A 15,381-nucleotide genomic window follows, 5' to 3' on the forward strand; every position below is an offset into this window, starting at 1 on the left:
AAGTGCTTGCCATCTCCCTTTTCATGTGATCTTCTCAATCCGATATGACTTTGGGCTTTCATGTTAGATTAAAAAGCCAAGCTGGGACCCAGCCTGCCCTTTAATATCCGGTAGATGGTTTTGAGTTTTGATACCCTAACCTCTTATTCAACAGCAAGTGACTGTAAGCAATGTGATTCGTATAACATGTTAGCAGGTGTAGGCAATTAAGAAGTTACATGGTACAAATATCCACTTAATTACCATGCATATTATGTGTTTCTGGGCCATATTTACTAGGTTAATTTTTTGCACATGATATAAGCCAGATGACAGGTGTGTAATTAAGTTATGGGTGAATAACTTCAACATAGATCCTCTTTTATGTCTTAAAGCAATAGCAACTGTGCTCTGTTTCAAACCATGTAGTATTTGATGGAGTATTGTGTATTGGACTCATGTTGCTGGAGATATATTTTGACCTTTTTAAAGTAACATTTAATGAAATATTGATTTCTTTGAAGTTGCAAAAACTTCAGAATTTAAGAACCAAGTATGTTAGACCTTTGGTGTTTCCAGTATATGATAGCATAGTGTTTGTATATGGTAATAATTATTGTAACTCAATTTTCAAAAATGCCTCCTTTGGCCTCCATGGACCAGATCATGTCATATAACAGAGGTAGCCTGTAGTAGTCGACTGCTGCCCTCATTCATCAATGGTCTGGGTTGACGACTGAGAAAACTATGTGGAAAAAAAGTGACAGACTTTGCAACCAGAGCACTGAGACATTGACCTTTTGACCGAGTTTGTTGTTTTAGAGCTTCAGAGCCTCAATCTTGTCACAAAGGCGTGGTACAATGGTACAGTACACAGGTGCCGATAATCAGTCATGCTATGTCGCATAGCCAAAGTCGCAATTGAATATTTTCATGAATCGGACACGCTACTTAAAAGTTATTCAGTCGTCGCTACAAAGCATAACTCAAGTACATGCGCAGTGTAGACGAATGATGGATTTAGTCTAAGCCTGTAGCAGGTGCATGCAGACATCAATCTTTCAATATTTTGACATTTCCAAACACTATTGGAAGATAACATAGATCTATCATGGTTTGCTAGTTATGGACAATGTATCATGTTGGTGTGGAAACCATGTTTAGAACAAAATGTTAACGAACATGACTTTTAGAACAAACTAGCAGTAAATGAATGATTGATTTGTAGGATATTAGCGTCAGAGGGACGCTGATTAGGTGTATGCTAGGGTTGATTCATCAGTAAGTCAACTATAAAGTTCTAGAATTTCTATGAGTACTACTGGTGCAGCTGATTCCTGTTAGAGTGGTCAAGCTTTCGTCAGATGTATTTTTGACTTTATCAGGACATCCTGAAGAAGTCACTGATGAAAGCTCTACCATTCACACAGGGACCAGCTGCACCGGTACTGACAACGGCATACAAAATACGATAACTTGTTATGAATTCCCATCAAGAAAGCTATCTACATATTTTTCAACTGTAAAGGTCATACCATACTAAGCAATAACAAGGAGCATGGCATTTTTTTGTGATATAACTTCCGTTGCTTATTGGAATAGCGATTTCCAATATCTGATTGATAAGTTGCTAGCATACCCTAACATCAAATCACAAGCAGTTGACTTTGTCGCTACATTGCTAGCCACAACTGAAACGCTACCAGCATTTGATTACTAGTGAGTTTTAAATTGCATGCTGCAACTGCTCTATGATGGCCTTAATAGTTGTAGCCAAGTTTATAACTTCTAAAAAAAGACACAAAAATCATGTAAATTTCCAAATGTTTGGTATAAAATTTTGTGAAATATTTTTCTGTGTACTGCATAAATCTGATGACAAACCTTTTAAATCAGTGTTTACCTGTTGTGTCCTCAGAGACAATAAAAGATGAAAACTATTTACACTTTTATCATGTATCCATTATTGCAATTGCTTTTTATCATTATAATCATGACATTTAAATCAGATTTGGGCCTCCAAATAGTTGTTGTTTATATAGTTATCATAGTCACAACAAAAGTTTGAAGTTGTGCAACCCTAGTACTTGAGTTCTACTGCTGCCACTGACTTATATGGTATAGTTGGTGGACCCCATTATAGGTGCATGAACAGGGTAATATCTGGGTGAAAAATAAGAAGCAATGTTTCAGAAAACTTGATTTAGTCGTATATAGAAAACATGAATGTCAATATGCTCATTACACGCTAATCAGTAATGTAGAGGAACAAAATAGACATGGCAATTGAAGCATAACACCTCATATGCTTATGTGATATTTATAAATGATCCACCAGCATGTTTTTAATGTTTCAAATATGGGCAAAGCAGACATCCTATGTTATCAGAGGCAATGAACCAACAGTAATAAGTAGACTGTAAACGAGGAGCGATGGGAAAGGTGGTATAAAGGAGTGATCAGACTGTCTCTCATAATTCCCTTGGAACTCATGAATGTGAATAAATGATGATGAAATTTGTGAAATGATAGCGATAATAACACTCCTGTGCCATTTATCTTGTTTTATGGGTAATACAAAAAAAAAAAATTCATGGTGTATGTTGATACAAAGTGTGTGGATGAAATATGTAACACTTTTGAATAAAAAAACACCAACTTTTGGTTTCGTTTCAGTAAACTTGATTTATGTAGAAAGCAATAACTTAATTTCACTCTCATGGTACTCATCAACAAGATTATTTATTTATTTCCCATAATTTATTTCCCAAAACTGAATTCTGCCAGTTTGTGGTACTTTTTGCCCAATTTCAAGTGCATTTTCAGTTTTTCTAGGAAAGTGCAGTCTCATGCCTGATTTAGAGAAATAAAATACACATGACAATTAAAGCAGGGCATCTCATATGGTTGTGTGACATTTATTAATGATCCACCAGCATGTTTTTAATGTTTAAAATATGGACAAAGCAGACATCCCACAGACATCATATCAGAGGCGATGAACCAACAGAATTAAGTTGACTTTGTAAATGAGGAGCAGTGTGAAAGGTGGGATGGAGAAGTGATCAGACTTATGAATGTGAATAAATGATGATTTAGTAATAACTACAGATAAAATGTGTGAAATATGTTTTGAAATATTGATATATGTGAAAAATATATCAATAATAATCCCTATGGAACTCATGAATGTGAATTAATGATGATTTACTACAGATGAATTGTGTGCAATTTGTAGTAATAATGACACTCAAGTGACATTTATCATGTCTTTATGGGTGAAGAAGTGTTTTTGTTGGATTGTCTTTGTTGATACAAAATGGGTGGTCGAAATGTAGAACTTCTGAATAGAAGACAATCAAGCTTTAGCTTGGTTTCAGAAAACTTGATTTATGTCGAAAACAAGAACCTCCTATAGTATTCATCACCTGCTAATCACACCCTAATTTAGAGGAACAAGATAGACAAGGCAATTGAAGCGTCTCATATGGTTATGTGACATTTACAAATGATCCACCAGCATGGTTTTAATGTTTCAAGCATGGACAAAGCAGACATCCCATGTTGTCACAGGCAATGAATCAGCAAGAATAATTAAACTGTGCAAGTGAGGAGGGATGTGAAAGGTGGGATGGAGGAGTGATCAGACTGTCTCTCATATTCCCCATGGATGTGAATAAATGATGATTTAGTTTTTACTACAGATAAAATGTGTGAAATTTGTAGCGATAATGACACTCCTGTGCCATTTATCATGTCTTTATGAGTGTTTTTTGTTGGATGGTGCATGCTCATACAAAGTGTGTGGTAGAATACAAATACAAGCAATTTTATTGGATATTTCAAAAATTAACTTAAAAAAATAAATTCTGGTGTTTCAAGTTTTGGTTATGAATAAATGATAATTTAGTTTTTACTACAGATAAAATGTGTGAAATTTGTAGCGATAATGACACTCCTGTGCCATTTATCATGTCTTTATGGGTGTTTTTTGTTGGATGGTACATGCTCATACTGTGGTCAAATACAAATACAAGCAATTTAACTGGATATTTCAAAAATTAACTTTAAAAAAACCTTTCTGGTGTTTCAAGTTTTGTTTAAACGGTCGCTCTGTGTGGAGACACGCTTGGGTCCTGATGCTCAAGCCAGGCTAAAAAGCCTATAAGCATGCTGGCCTGTATGGAAAGAGAAGTGAGAAACAGATTTGAAGACAAATAACAAGGAAAAGAAGGCCACTCCCAACCCCGGCTCCCAACAATCAAGTTAACAATTTTACTGTCAGCCTTTGGGTCAAGAGAAAGGAAGTGCTTAATCCAATCTCAACTGCCATTGAGTTTTTGGTCATGTTGTATTGTTAGGATAAATAAAGCCTTCTAAGAAACTAGTTGCATTTTATCTGATTAGTGTTAAGTGACTGATCAATTTCTGACCACCGAAAAGGATTTGTAAGTAATTCAGTTCCTTTAAAACAATGTATATGACATGGATTTCAACAGATCTGAATAGATAGCTGTGATCAACAGGGAACAGGTTTTTTTACTAAAAACTAGGTCACATCACACACATTTTGTATTGTACAAAACCGACCCCCACACTTACTACTTATAGTGAGTAATCATTCTTGTTCTTCAAATTTTCAAGCATCCCCTTCATGAGGACTTTCATCAAATTTACCACCCCTTTTTCATGCCCAATTGAGAACAAAATTGTGCAAAACATCCCTTTTTGCATTTTTCAAAGGCTACAATTTTTTCACCTGTATAAAACTTCCTTTTTCAATGAAAATCAATAGCGACCTAAAATTGATGTAAAACAAGGAAGTTAAGTTCATAGAGTTTTTTTACGATATTGCAACAAAGAATATATATATAAATGTAAAATGTATGAATGTAACAAACTAGAAAAGCTTAATAAATAATGATTTACAAATTACTTTACTGCTCATTCCTATTCATATATAATGCACAACTGTACATTACCAGATTATTCCCAAACACCATTTTCTCCTAATTTCAAGGACAGTTTGTGTGGCTTAAAATTAGCCCTATTTTGATTATTACCCAGTCCTTGCTGACACTCGAAAAAGTACACCTTTTCAATGATATATAGAACAATCATGATTACCCACAACGAAAGAGAAAGACATATGGTATTGTAATAGCAGAAGCATACAAGAGATGTGACAGCAATGAAATGTGTTATTCAGTTAGCAAATTAATGAAGACAAATGTAATTGAGAAGCAATTTCAAACCCTTATTACGCTCCCTGTGATCTATAAGTGTTTAATGATCTCATAAGTATAAAACAGTAAGGAAAACTTGAAATGCCATTAATGCTTCAGCCCCTTCAGTTTTTTCAACATCATGAATATAAATGTGTGAATTATGTGAAACAAAACATCTGCAAGTAATATAGGGCAAATTTGGAAAGACACCATCCACTTCATAAATCTTTCAAACGGCGCTAATGAGAACAAGAGGCAACTAATTTTGTGCCTGCCCGTGCATGTTACGAGAGACTATTCTTCACCAATCCCATATGCACTCCAATTTGGAACTACTGTCCAACTTCCCTATTGTAGACCTCTTTCAGATGGATTTCTCTATTATCCAGCTCTGTATATCGTAGAAAAATACTGTAAAGATTAGCCTAATGGCGCATATTGACTACTTAACATAACAGAAACTTAGAGCACAAACTAAAAGTGCATGGGCCCTTAATTCTTGTTGGGATTTTCAGAGGGATGTCTCAATTTGCATGTAAAATTTACTGTAAGGCAGCAGAGTCGCAAGTGCGCCATTCAGTGATTCTTTACAACTTTTACAGCTTAATTTCATGCTCTTAAGTAGAACTTTGTTGCATACTAAAATAAACATCTTTCAGTATTATTGCCCCATTATGGTTCTAATGATAATAATATTAATAATGAAAGTTCACCTGTGTTGGTAGTGAAATAATTTAGTGGTGTAAACCTGTGATCACAACACAAAAAATTTGCGTTCCTGGAATTTTCAGCGCACCTGGAATTTTTGACACTTCTGCTGATGAAAGTCGGTAGTGTCTATTGAAAATTCCATGTACGCAAATTTTTGTGTTGTGATCAAAGGTTTAAACCACTAAAATAATAACAATAATAACAATTATGATGTTAATAATAAGACATATTATGCAAAATTACAAAGTCATGTTCACTTATCTAGCCAATCTTTGGTCCAATATTGACTGGATAAAAGACTTTGAACTGTATTTGTACAAATTTAGTGTCATCAACCTATTCTTGATATGCCTTTATGCCTTGCACACCTAAATCTTCACATGTAAATAATGATTTCTCGCCCTTACATCTGTGTAGTAAATATGTTTCCTGTTCCATACAGATCACACAATAGGTATTATGTCTTCTTATGTGGGGAGTCAGATTAGAAAGCAATGCATCATGGGATAGGTAATCATGGTAATACTCTTTTGGTTGATTGAGAATGTGTCTGCCTTAAAAGTGATAAATCACCTGGTTGAAATCATGAAAGAACAAAGATCTGTGTCAGTGTGGGATGTCAGGCTTACATTATAAAAGGCACCAATGTCAACATACCTGTCCAACACATTTCTGATATTATTGAAAATTGATGTTCCAGGTCTTATCCTGTTTTATTTGTAACAAGTGTAATGTATCATACATATCTTTAGATAGTTTTCATTAAGGAATCCAACTGTATCCTAAAAAATTCCTGCTAAACACGATCTTGCTTGCCTCTTTAAGCAATTCTTCACAGTGCCTTATTTAGTCACAGTCAGTGGACCAAAATGCCAGTACCACTTTGAGCTACTTTGCAAAGACATTGATTAAGACTATTATTTTTACCAATGATTTGTCTTTTTCTGATTGCCACATTACCTCAGGATGTTATTGTGGACATCATCAGGAGCATCTTAGTGGTGTTATTGTTGTTGTTGTCATATAGAATGATTCTCATCAATTTGACTGCTAAGTGCTAAGCATAAAAATGCAGATCCTTTTAAGATTACAACACATTTAATATACCCTAGTGAACACAAAACAAATTTCAGAAAAAGGTTTAAATGTCGGGGTATATAAATGGTACAAACATTCTAAAAATACTCAAAAACTACAAAATAGTGTAACTCTGTCTTCTTTTATACAAAATTGACAAAGTGATTTATATGCTATACTGATCAAAATATGGTTATGGATCCAGATTTGTTACTTTAACAATATTGCTCTGATGTTTGAGAACTATCTTAAATGATGTATATTTTGTTTTTGCTTTTCCCCTCACAGGGTCGACCGTACCATGACAAAATGAAAGTGGATTGCACAGAGATGCTTTACTGGCTGCAACAGGAGAGAAGACAGCAAGCTTTAGAACGTCACAGCTTGACAGAGGGCATCAAAATACCTGTAGCAGAGTTACCGCCTATACACTCAGTACCAGTGCCTTTCTAAATACCCATGTCTGTATTCTGTGTATTGCATGTGTTTAGTAAATACCACTTGTTTATTTTGAGTACCCATAGCATATTTTTTGCTGTCAGTATTATGTCTGACTTGAGGTGCGCCACAGTTGCATACTTGTTAAAGAAGTGTTGTCACTTGGGTTGCGTATCGTAACAGTTTGTTGTGAGCATGCACAGTTATGATTGTGACATGTATGCAAGAAAAAATATGTGTTTTGTGATCTGCAGCATTGTGTATTTGGAACAAACTTTATCAAAGATTGGTTATAAAGCATAGATGCCAACCCACCGATATTATCAGGGATGCTTCCTGAAATTAATTCATTTGTGTACATTCCTGCAAACAAATATGATTCAGGAAGGTTTTGTACCGTAATTCTGAAACCTCCCTGATTTCAGTTTGAAACCTCCCTGATTGCAGTATGTGAAATGTTGGCATCTTTGATAAAGATATTACCACTATGTGAAGATATTTAACATTATTTGTAAGTGTGATAAAATTCTTTAAAAAAAAAAAAAAAAAAAAGAAGAAAACTGTTTAGTTTACATTAATTTTAGAACACTAATAATGAGTGATGATAGTGGTTTATCCCTGGAAGCCAAGAACATTTTACTCAAAAGTATTAAGGGATCAGATTTATTTATTAGCATTTTTTCCAAAACATCAGTAAAATTGTAAATCAGACAAGTGACATTTCATGCAATAATGTTCAAGCAACAAAACACTTGTACTGCTAAGTACTGAAGCCCCATGACACTGAAAAACACTTCAGTCAGCACCATGAGAACTGAAAAGAACAAATGGAAATCAAGATGGTCGGTGTCTGGTCCTATTTTTTGGAGTAGTATACTTGTGGCTGCATAGGTAGAATGAAAGGGTATTGTCCTATTCTTTACACCCAAATAATGTGTCTAAAGCAATACAAACATAAATAAACAGGCATAAAGGCATAAACTCTTGAATATATTATAAGTAAGTAAAGTGATATCTCTATAGCAATAATGTATAATTAAAGAGCGATCTATTTTTGTTATTTAAAAGTATGATTGTATAATTGTGTAAAATGTGTTTTAAGCTTTCAATTGCATATGCTGTGAAAATAAACCATGCTTGTTTGCTGGAACTGTTTTCAACCACCACAACAAATCAGAAATAAGGAGTCATGGCTAGAGAGATCGGACCTAACCTTTTTGGCACCTGTCCTTTTGGCACCGAACCTTTTAAAAGCAGGGGGGTAACTTGACTTTTAATGGCACTTTGGCCAGTTGGGCAGGTATAACCAGAGAAGATGTAATATTTATTACATCTTCTCTAGTATAACCAATACAAGTTACTAGCTCAAATAGAACTTTGACCTGCCTGATGTAAATAACTGTGCAGTTTTACCAGCCCAATAGTAAAGTTATCAGCCATCAGGCCTGCCAATGGCTTTCTCATGAAGTGCTGCTCGGGCATAACCTTTCTAACTTTTAACTGGTTAGACGATTACCAACACCAATGAATGTATGAAGAAAGTAAAGAGCTCGGCAGGGCTCATCCGTTAGTTCAGTGTACTTTGTTAAGAAGCAATTGTAGATTTTCACTTCCTTGTTTCTTTCTCAGTTAACATATGTCATTATTAGTTACCCTGTTTGCATCAGATAATAGGCATTCGTATTACCAGTTTAAAATGTATTAGTCATTATCTAGATGAGACACCTGTAATGCATATGTCAGTAATGCTTAGATGCTTCAGATAGATACATCACCCCACATATCAGATGCATTACACGTCTGAGATGCAAAAATGTAGAAATGAAAGCAGTTATGAGTTTTGATGTCTCTGTGGTTGACTGGGTCAAACTGTTTGTCTAGACATGATAGGTAATCAATAGACTCTGTCTAAGATGGCATAATAACATTACATGTCTAGGATTAAGCTTAAGTGAATAATAGGTTTAGTTCATGCCCATGTTCCCATGTGAGCAGAACTTACATGGGTTCATGTTCCATGTTGTTGTTTAATAATGAGGTTGGCCATATTACTGAAAGTAGTATTTATATGACCTAGGCCTATATATAAGAGAAGAAAAAGGTGTAACTAGGTCAAATCCCTGAAAGGTAGTCAATTTCCCCTATGGTACACACACTGGGGCACAAACTGTTTCTTTCGTTTTGTTTGGTATCATTTATGGAAAGAATACAATATGCAAAAATATAGGCATATTGAAGTTTAAAATAGTAATATTTATTGTACAATAATATGTCAATTTCCACTGCTGTTTAGAGTATAGCTTTTGCACAGCAAATACCATACATGTCTGGTATACACTATAGTACTTTTTATATTTCTAAATGTAAAACAGTTTTGGCATGTTGGGAAGAAAAAGATAACATCACTGACATATAATGTCATGCTACATCTCACTACTCAGTCACTGATGAATGAGTTGTAATAAAGGTAGCTCATAGTGCATCCAATACCTGCCTTCATAAGCTCTACTTCTATCTTATAATCAAAGCACAGATATACGAAGTGGGTGACAGCCATGTGTGTCACATCAAATTCTAGTTGTATGACATAATTTGAGGTGATTTAGAAATATATATTTCCGCTGCAGTATTATTAAATTCTCTGAGCGAGATTGGTGCTGCAACTTCTCAGCAGCTATCATAACAGATAGTGCTTTTATGAGGTCTGTGTTTGACATAGTTTCTTGTGAGCAGTAGGGATGTTCTGTGATATTATAGTTTCCATGGGTACAAAAAGTAGATCTGTGTTAATGAACATATAATTTAGAGTAATTTGAAAATTAAAATTAGAGCAACCTTATTAATATTAATATTCATCTTTCTTTGTGAAACATATGATAAATTATAATGAATGTAAAGTCAACATGAATGGAATAAAATGTTTTGATGGTTTATTTTTTAAATAGAGTAATTTTAAAGCTTCCTGAATTAATGGCTGATTTGCGCCAATGAATGCCTTTATAATAAATATGCCAAGCTAATAAACTGATGTTATTTCATTCATTTATTAAATTTTTTGTTTTAGCTAACCATGGTCAAATTATTATTTTTTTTTTTTTTTTGCTTCTTTGCAAATATGTTACCTGTGTTTTTATATTTGTTTTAAGGTTTTTGTTTGTCTTATAGGGAAAAGCTTTCAATCCTAGCCAAATCTTTATCAAAGGCAAAGTCTATCGATAATTGCTACTTCTAAAGAGATAAAAAACAAAACAAGATTATCTAGTAGGAAAGTAAAATACAGAATTAATATAAACATCATATATTTTAGAAATTTGTGGACAGTGCTATAGGAACAACTTCCAAATTGCATCCAATAATCTTTGAGAGTATGGGTACCTGTAGCTGTATTGATTGTTAAGCTGATAAAAATGAATTGCAAAATGATATGATACTTTATTCCGTCCTTCCCATATCGTCCGTCCAAAATAAGTCAAATATTCCGTTTTATCGGATATAGATACTGTTGTTTTATACAAGGACTCTGTAGATTATTACCAGATTCTGTGGTAGTATCAAATCCTAAATTATTATTTATATTGTAAATAGTGATATGATATTGTGAATACATATGTTGTATAATAGTGATATGATATTGTGAATACATATGTTGTATAATTATTTGAAATTGAAATAACAATCTCTACTTGCATAATATTTTGATTGTCTCTTCTCATGTTAATTTGTCTTGATATGTAGAAAAAGTATGATATTTTAAACAGTGTTTATTATTTGAGCAAACTGCTTTCAGTTTCACAACTTAATTTCCTGAAAGTTTGTAAATCAAACACCTCAGACTTGTTGCTCTCTCACTTCTCTCTTTCGCTAGATCTTTCGATTTGATTTGATTTGATTTGATTTATTGATAATCCAGGCAAACATACATACAATAGCAGAAAAAAAGCCTTAAAAAAAAAACCACAAATACAATAGTCAACGGGGTCCCTGGCGGATTCCCTAATAGCGAACTAAATCACTTTGAAGTGGGTCTCCGATAACCCCTTTGACAAAAGATATTATATATAAAAAAGCGATAAAAAAACCGCACACACAACACATTACTGATAAAGGTACATACAACTACGTGTTTTGCACGAAAAAGAAAAGAAACTAAAAACAATTTCACTGGAGACATTCGGTAAGGTGGACCATAACCTGGGAAATGCGACAAAGAGGGAATTATGGAAAGCGTCAGTTCGGCTGCGATGGAAATGCCGGAAATCTATGTTGACTGCTTGTCTGGAGGAAAGAGTATTCAGCTTGATATAGTCAGCCCAGCTAATATTGTATAACACAGACGACATCCAACAGCAAACATATTGCGAAGATAATCGAGAAAGAATGGTGGGAATCTCAAGGGTCTGGAGCCTTGTACTGTAGGAAGGCCTAGACTGCCAGGGACCAGGAAAACAGTATCTGGTGAACCTTCTCTGGACCCCTTCCAGCTTATTTTTGTGACCCTCCCTGTTAGGAGCCCAAGCTGGAGCACAGTACTCCAGGATAGGTCTCACCAGAGCAAAGAAAAGCTTCTTCATGGTATCCGGGTCATTGGATCCAACCGTTCTTTGGATGAAACCAAGCAAACGTTGGGCATTGTCTTAGGAGGTTATGACCGTCAAAGGTAAAGAGCTTTCATTATAATCTATCACCCTCATGTTCCTATATAAGTTGCGACTGACGTCAACCATTACAAAGGCCAGTAATGTAATCACTGCACCTGTTGCGTCAACCATTACAGAGACGAGTGATGCAATCACTGCACCTGTCTCACCTGGTCAACATTCCTCAGATATTTGAGCCCCATATACGGAGGTCAATGTGTTTTGATAAAGCTCTTGCAAATAATCGTTAACAAACCAATACACGTAATGTTTGTGAAACTATGTGGATTTGTAATAAGGGACGCATCCGGGCGAGACAAACTTCCGGTTTGATGGGGGCAAGTTTTTTTTTATACAAAGACTAATTATTTTAGTAATAATGGGTAAAGTTGGGTTTTTTAATGATAGTGGGGAAAGTTCTTTTATTTATTACTTATTTACATACGATGTAGGATTAGAAAATGCAATACAAAGAAATCTTTGATTAAAGCCTTCAAAACACTTGCATGTTTGTAATTTACCCTGTAACAGTATCCATATGAGAAATCAAGTGGATTCGTCTCTCAATTTTATGTTTGAGCTGCATCTGGACTATTATGTCCAACAAAACCACCCTATATATCAGGAGATGTGTACAATATGTTGTTTTTATGGTCGGATTGTAATCCTATCATGTACTCGGATGTTTTACCGCTTGTGACATCTGCTCACCTCTTGACATGGTTTTTGCTAATAGAAAAATTGTAGTTTTTAAAATATAAAAATTCTTTCAATGAAAATTGTTCCTTGTTTTCTTCCTTTATATTTTGCCATTTTCGCACCCCCGCGGCAAGGTTCTCATGTTACAGGCTTTTAGAGCTTTTAGCTCACAAATTCTTGTTCCCCATGCAAAACTGATGATTCAGAAAAACTAAGGTGTGGTAGCTAACCCATTTTACTCTGGTCTATCCATGTAAGTAAAACTTTTGTGGCAAATTGACCAGACGAATACTGGTGTGATTTTGATCAAAATGTAATCAATCAAATTTGGAATTTAAAAGTTAACCCCTGTCTGACCTTTTCGGGCCAGAACTCTTTTAGGGGCAAGGTGCATTTTTACAACCAAAGTTTTTCTGGTATTTCAACGTCTTGGGCAGAGTTATGATTTGGATCCAAGCCTTAATCACAAAAAAAGCACATTTAAAAATCGTGCACTTTGCAACTGGGCTACTCATCATATCTCAAACGAACACGCCAATGTAGAGAATTTGCGAAATGAAGTACGATGTATATAACTTAGCATTTCACATTATGCTGATTCAATGTACGTTTCACTCACACCTGTACGTTTAGTGTCTTCGAAAAGAGCGATATTGTCTGATTGTATTCAATCAATGATTGCACACATACACAGGTGGCATGACAGGTGATAAGTGCAGCCTACTTATAGTGCAGGGCAATACATTCAAATTGTTTTCACCCATCGCTATAGTAAAATCATGTTGCACCACTACTACGGCGAATTTAACACCGATTTCAGACTTCAAATACTTGTTGTCACGTACATATTCAGTTTAAACATATTGAGGAAATCCATGCTGGCAATCGATCAGTATCATGGCATTTGTATCAAACATGTTTGTCATGAATAGCGATGTGAAGTAGATGTCATATCTGTGTCAAAAGTGTTGACAATCAGTGACGAATCATATTATAAATGAAATGGTAACAGTAATAAGACGACCTTGAATGAAGTATGTTGAGCACTTACAATTGCTTGCTGTATTGACGTAATTTGAAGTCATTACTCCGAGCATCGAACGCCTTCATTTCATTCTAGATAGAATCAATGCATTTTTCCCCATTTCCCGTACATTCAGCAATTTGCTATGTGTTCTCAGGTAAACTTGAAGTACTTCAGTCAAATCTAAAAATATACATGACTGTTACACTGCCTCGAAACATGTAACTTCCTGGTATGAACTTAAAACTATTTGGCAAATATATCAAATATCGTCATTCACCAACCTAACATGGATTTGAAGTCATGGAAGTAGACGCATTTTGATATAAATCATGGTAATGGTTTTGACATTATAATCCTCAGCAATTTTGATTAACATTACGTGATTGAGCCATACGTCTTCAACCTGTTGACTTTTAAGCTTTTTAAAAGGCATAAAGAAAACAACGTAAAAGGGGAAGGTGTGGTTGGGGCCTTACGTCTTTTGACTAAGGTTTTTAAAAGGCATAAAGAAAACAACGTAAAAGAGGAAGGTGTGGTTGGGGCCTTACGTCTTTAACCTCTTGACTAAGGTTTTTAAAAGGTGTAAAGAATACAATGTGAAAGGGATGGGCAAAAAAGTCATTGGCTTGTTTCCATAGCTTCCCGAATCGCTTTAGACCTTTTATCGTGTTCACGACCAAGGATATTAGACACACCCCAGTATATAACATGGTTAGCCATGTAACGTGATTTGTGATGGTTATTTTGTTCCATTTCTGATGTCCTGGGTTCTGAGAGAGTGTCTTTTTTCTCATACGTCTTCTTCACTTCCGCTTGACGATTAGCGAGTCTTGTACCGAACATGCGAGAGGTTTCACCTACATAGGAGAGATCACACTTTTTGCATCTGATTTCATGGATTCTATTACCGGTTTTTCCCTTCCCAAGCTTGTCTTTGGGATAAAAGCAGGGAAGTATTTGTCTGCGGTGGAGTTTCATTGCTGTGTCAACTTTCGTGAACACGCTTTGGACGCGTTCCGAAAAAAAAAAACACCGCTGAAATAAGGAATGGCCACTATGCCTTTGTTCTTTTCCTCGGTAGTCTCGCTTTTCTTTGATCTCAGTTTTATAGCATCTTTGGTTTTATCATGCATTTGATTTTGAACTTTGTCCGTGGCCCAATCTGGGTAACCATAATGTTTCAAGGCTGCACGCACTCGCTCTTCTTCTTTGATTCTATCTTCCGTTTCGGTTACTACAGAGTTCATGCGATCAAATAGTGTTCTAATCACACATTGGTGGTAAAAATGACTATAATTCCTCCATAAGTTTGAAAAGCTTCAACAAGATAGCCAAAAAAGAAACAAAACCATGATTAGCAAGAAGAAACGAAGAGTGCCATATTATTACTAAGATGACGAGTTGGAGAGATGCTTCAGAATATGTCATCTGCATCGAGCGTCTGTGCATAAACCTTGTCTTTAAACCTCATCGTAACATAATAACTTTCAAAATTAACCCTATTCCTACATTTCCTTTATACACCTGGAAAATGAATTATGTAAGCATACTCCAGGAGCAATAATTGGCCATGAAACATATTCCA

The 15,381-nt window shown here is 35.1% G+C and overlaps 1 protein-coding gene across 2 annotated transcripts in view; it reads left to right on the top strand.

Moving 5' to 3' along the window:
- The window catches only part of LOC140159004 (coiled-coil domain-containing protein 87-like), a 100,087-nt gene extending 89,037 nt beyond the window's left edge, over positions 1-11,050 (top strand). The window contains exons 23-24 of one of the 2 annotated variants that reach the window (XR_011859842.1): positions 7,284-8,911; positions 8,942-11,050. Coding sequence is in view for 1 of the 2 variants with exons in the window: in XM_072182313.1 (XP_072038414.1) it covers positions 7,284-7,448 (165 nt within the window). In the remaining variant the exon portion in view is untranslated. Of the gene's footprint in view, positions 1-7,283 lie in introns of both variants that reach the window. The other variant, XM_072182313.1, reaches the window with a different exon arrangement.
- The last annotated feature ends 4,331 nt before the right edge of the window (positions 11,051-15,381 follow it).

The sequence above is a fragment of the Amphiura filiformis genome, chromosome 8 (assembly GCF_039555335.1).
Source record: "Amphiura filiformis chromosome 8, Afil_fr2py, whole genome shotgun sequence".
Taxonomy (NCBI): domain Eukaryota; kingdom Metazoa; phylum Echinodermata; class Ophiuroidea; order Amphilepidida; family Amphiuridae; genus Amphiura; species Amphiura filiformis.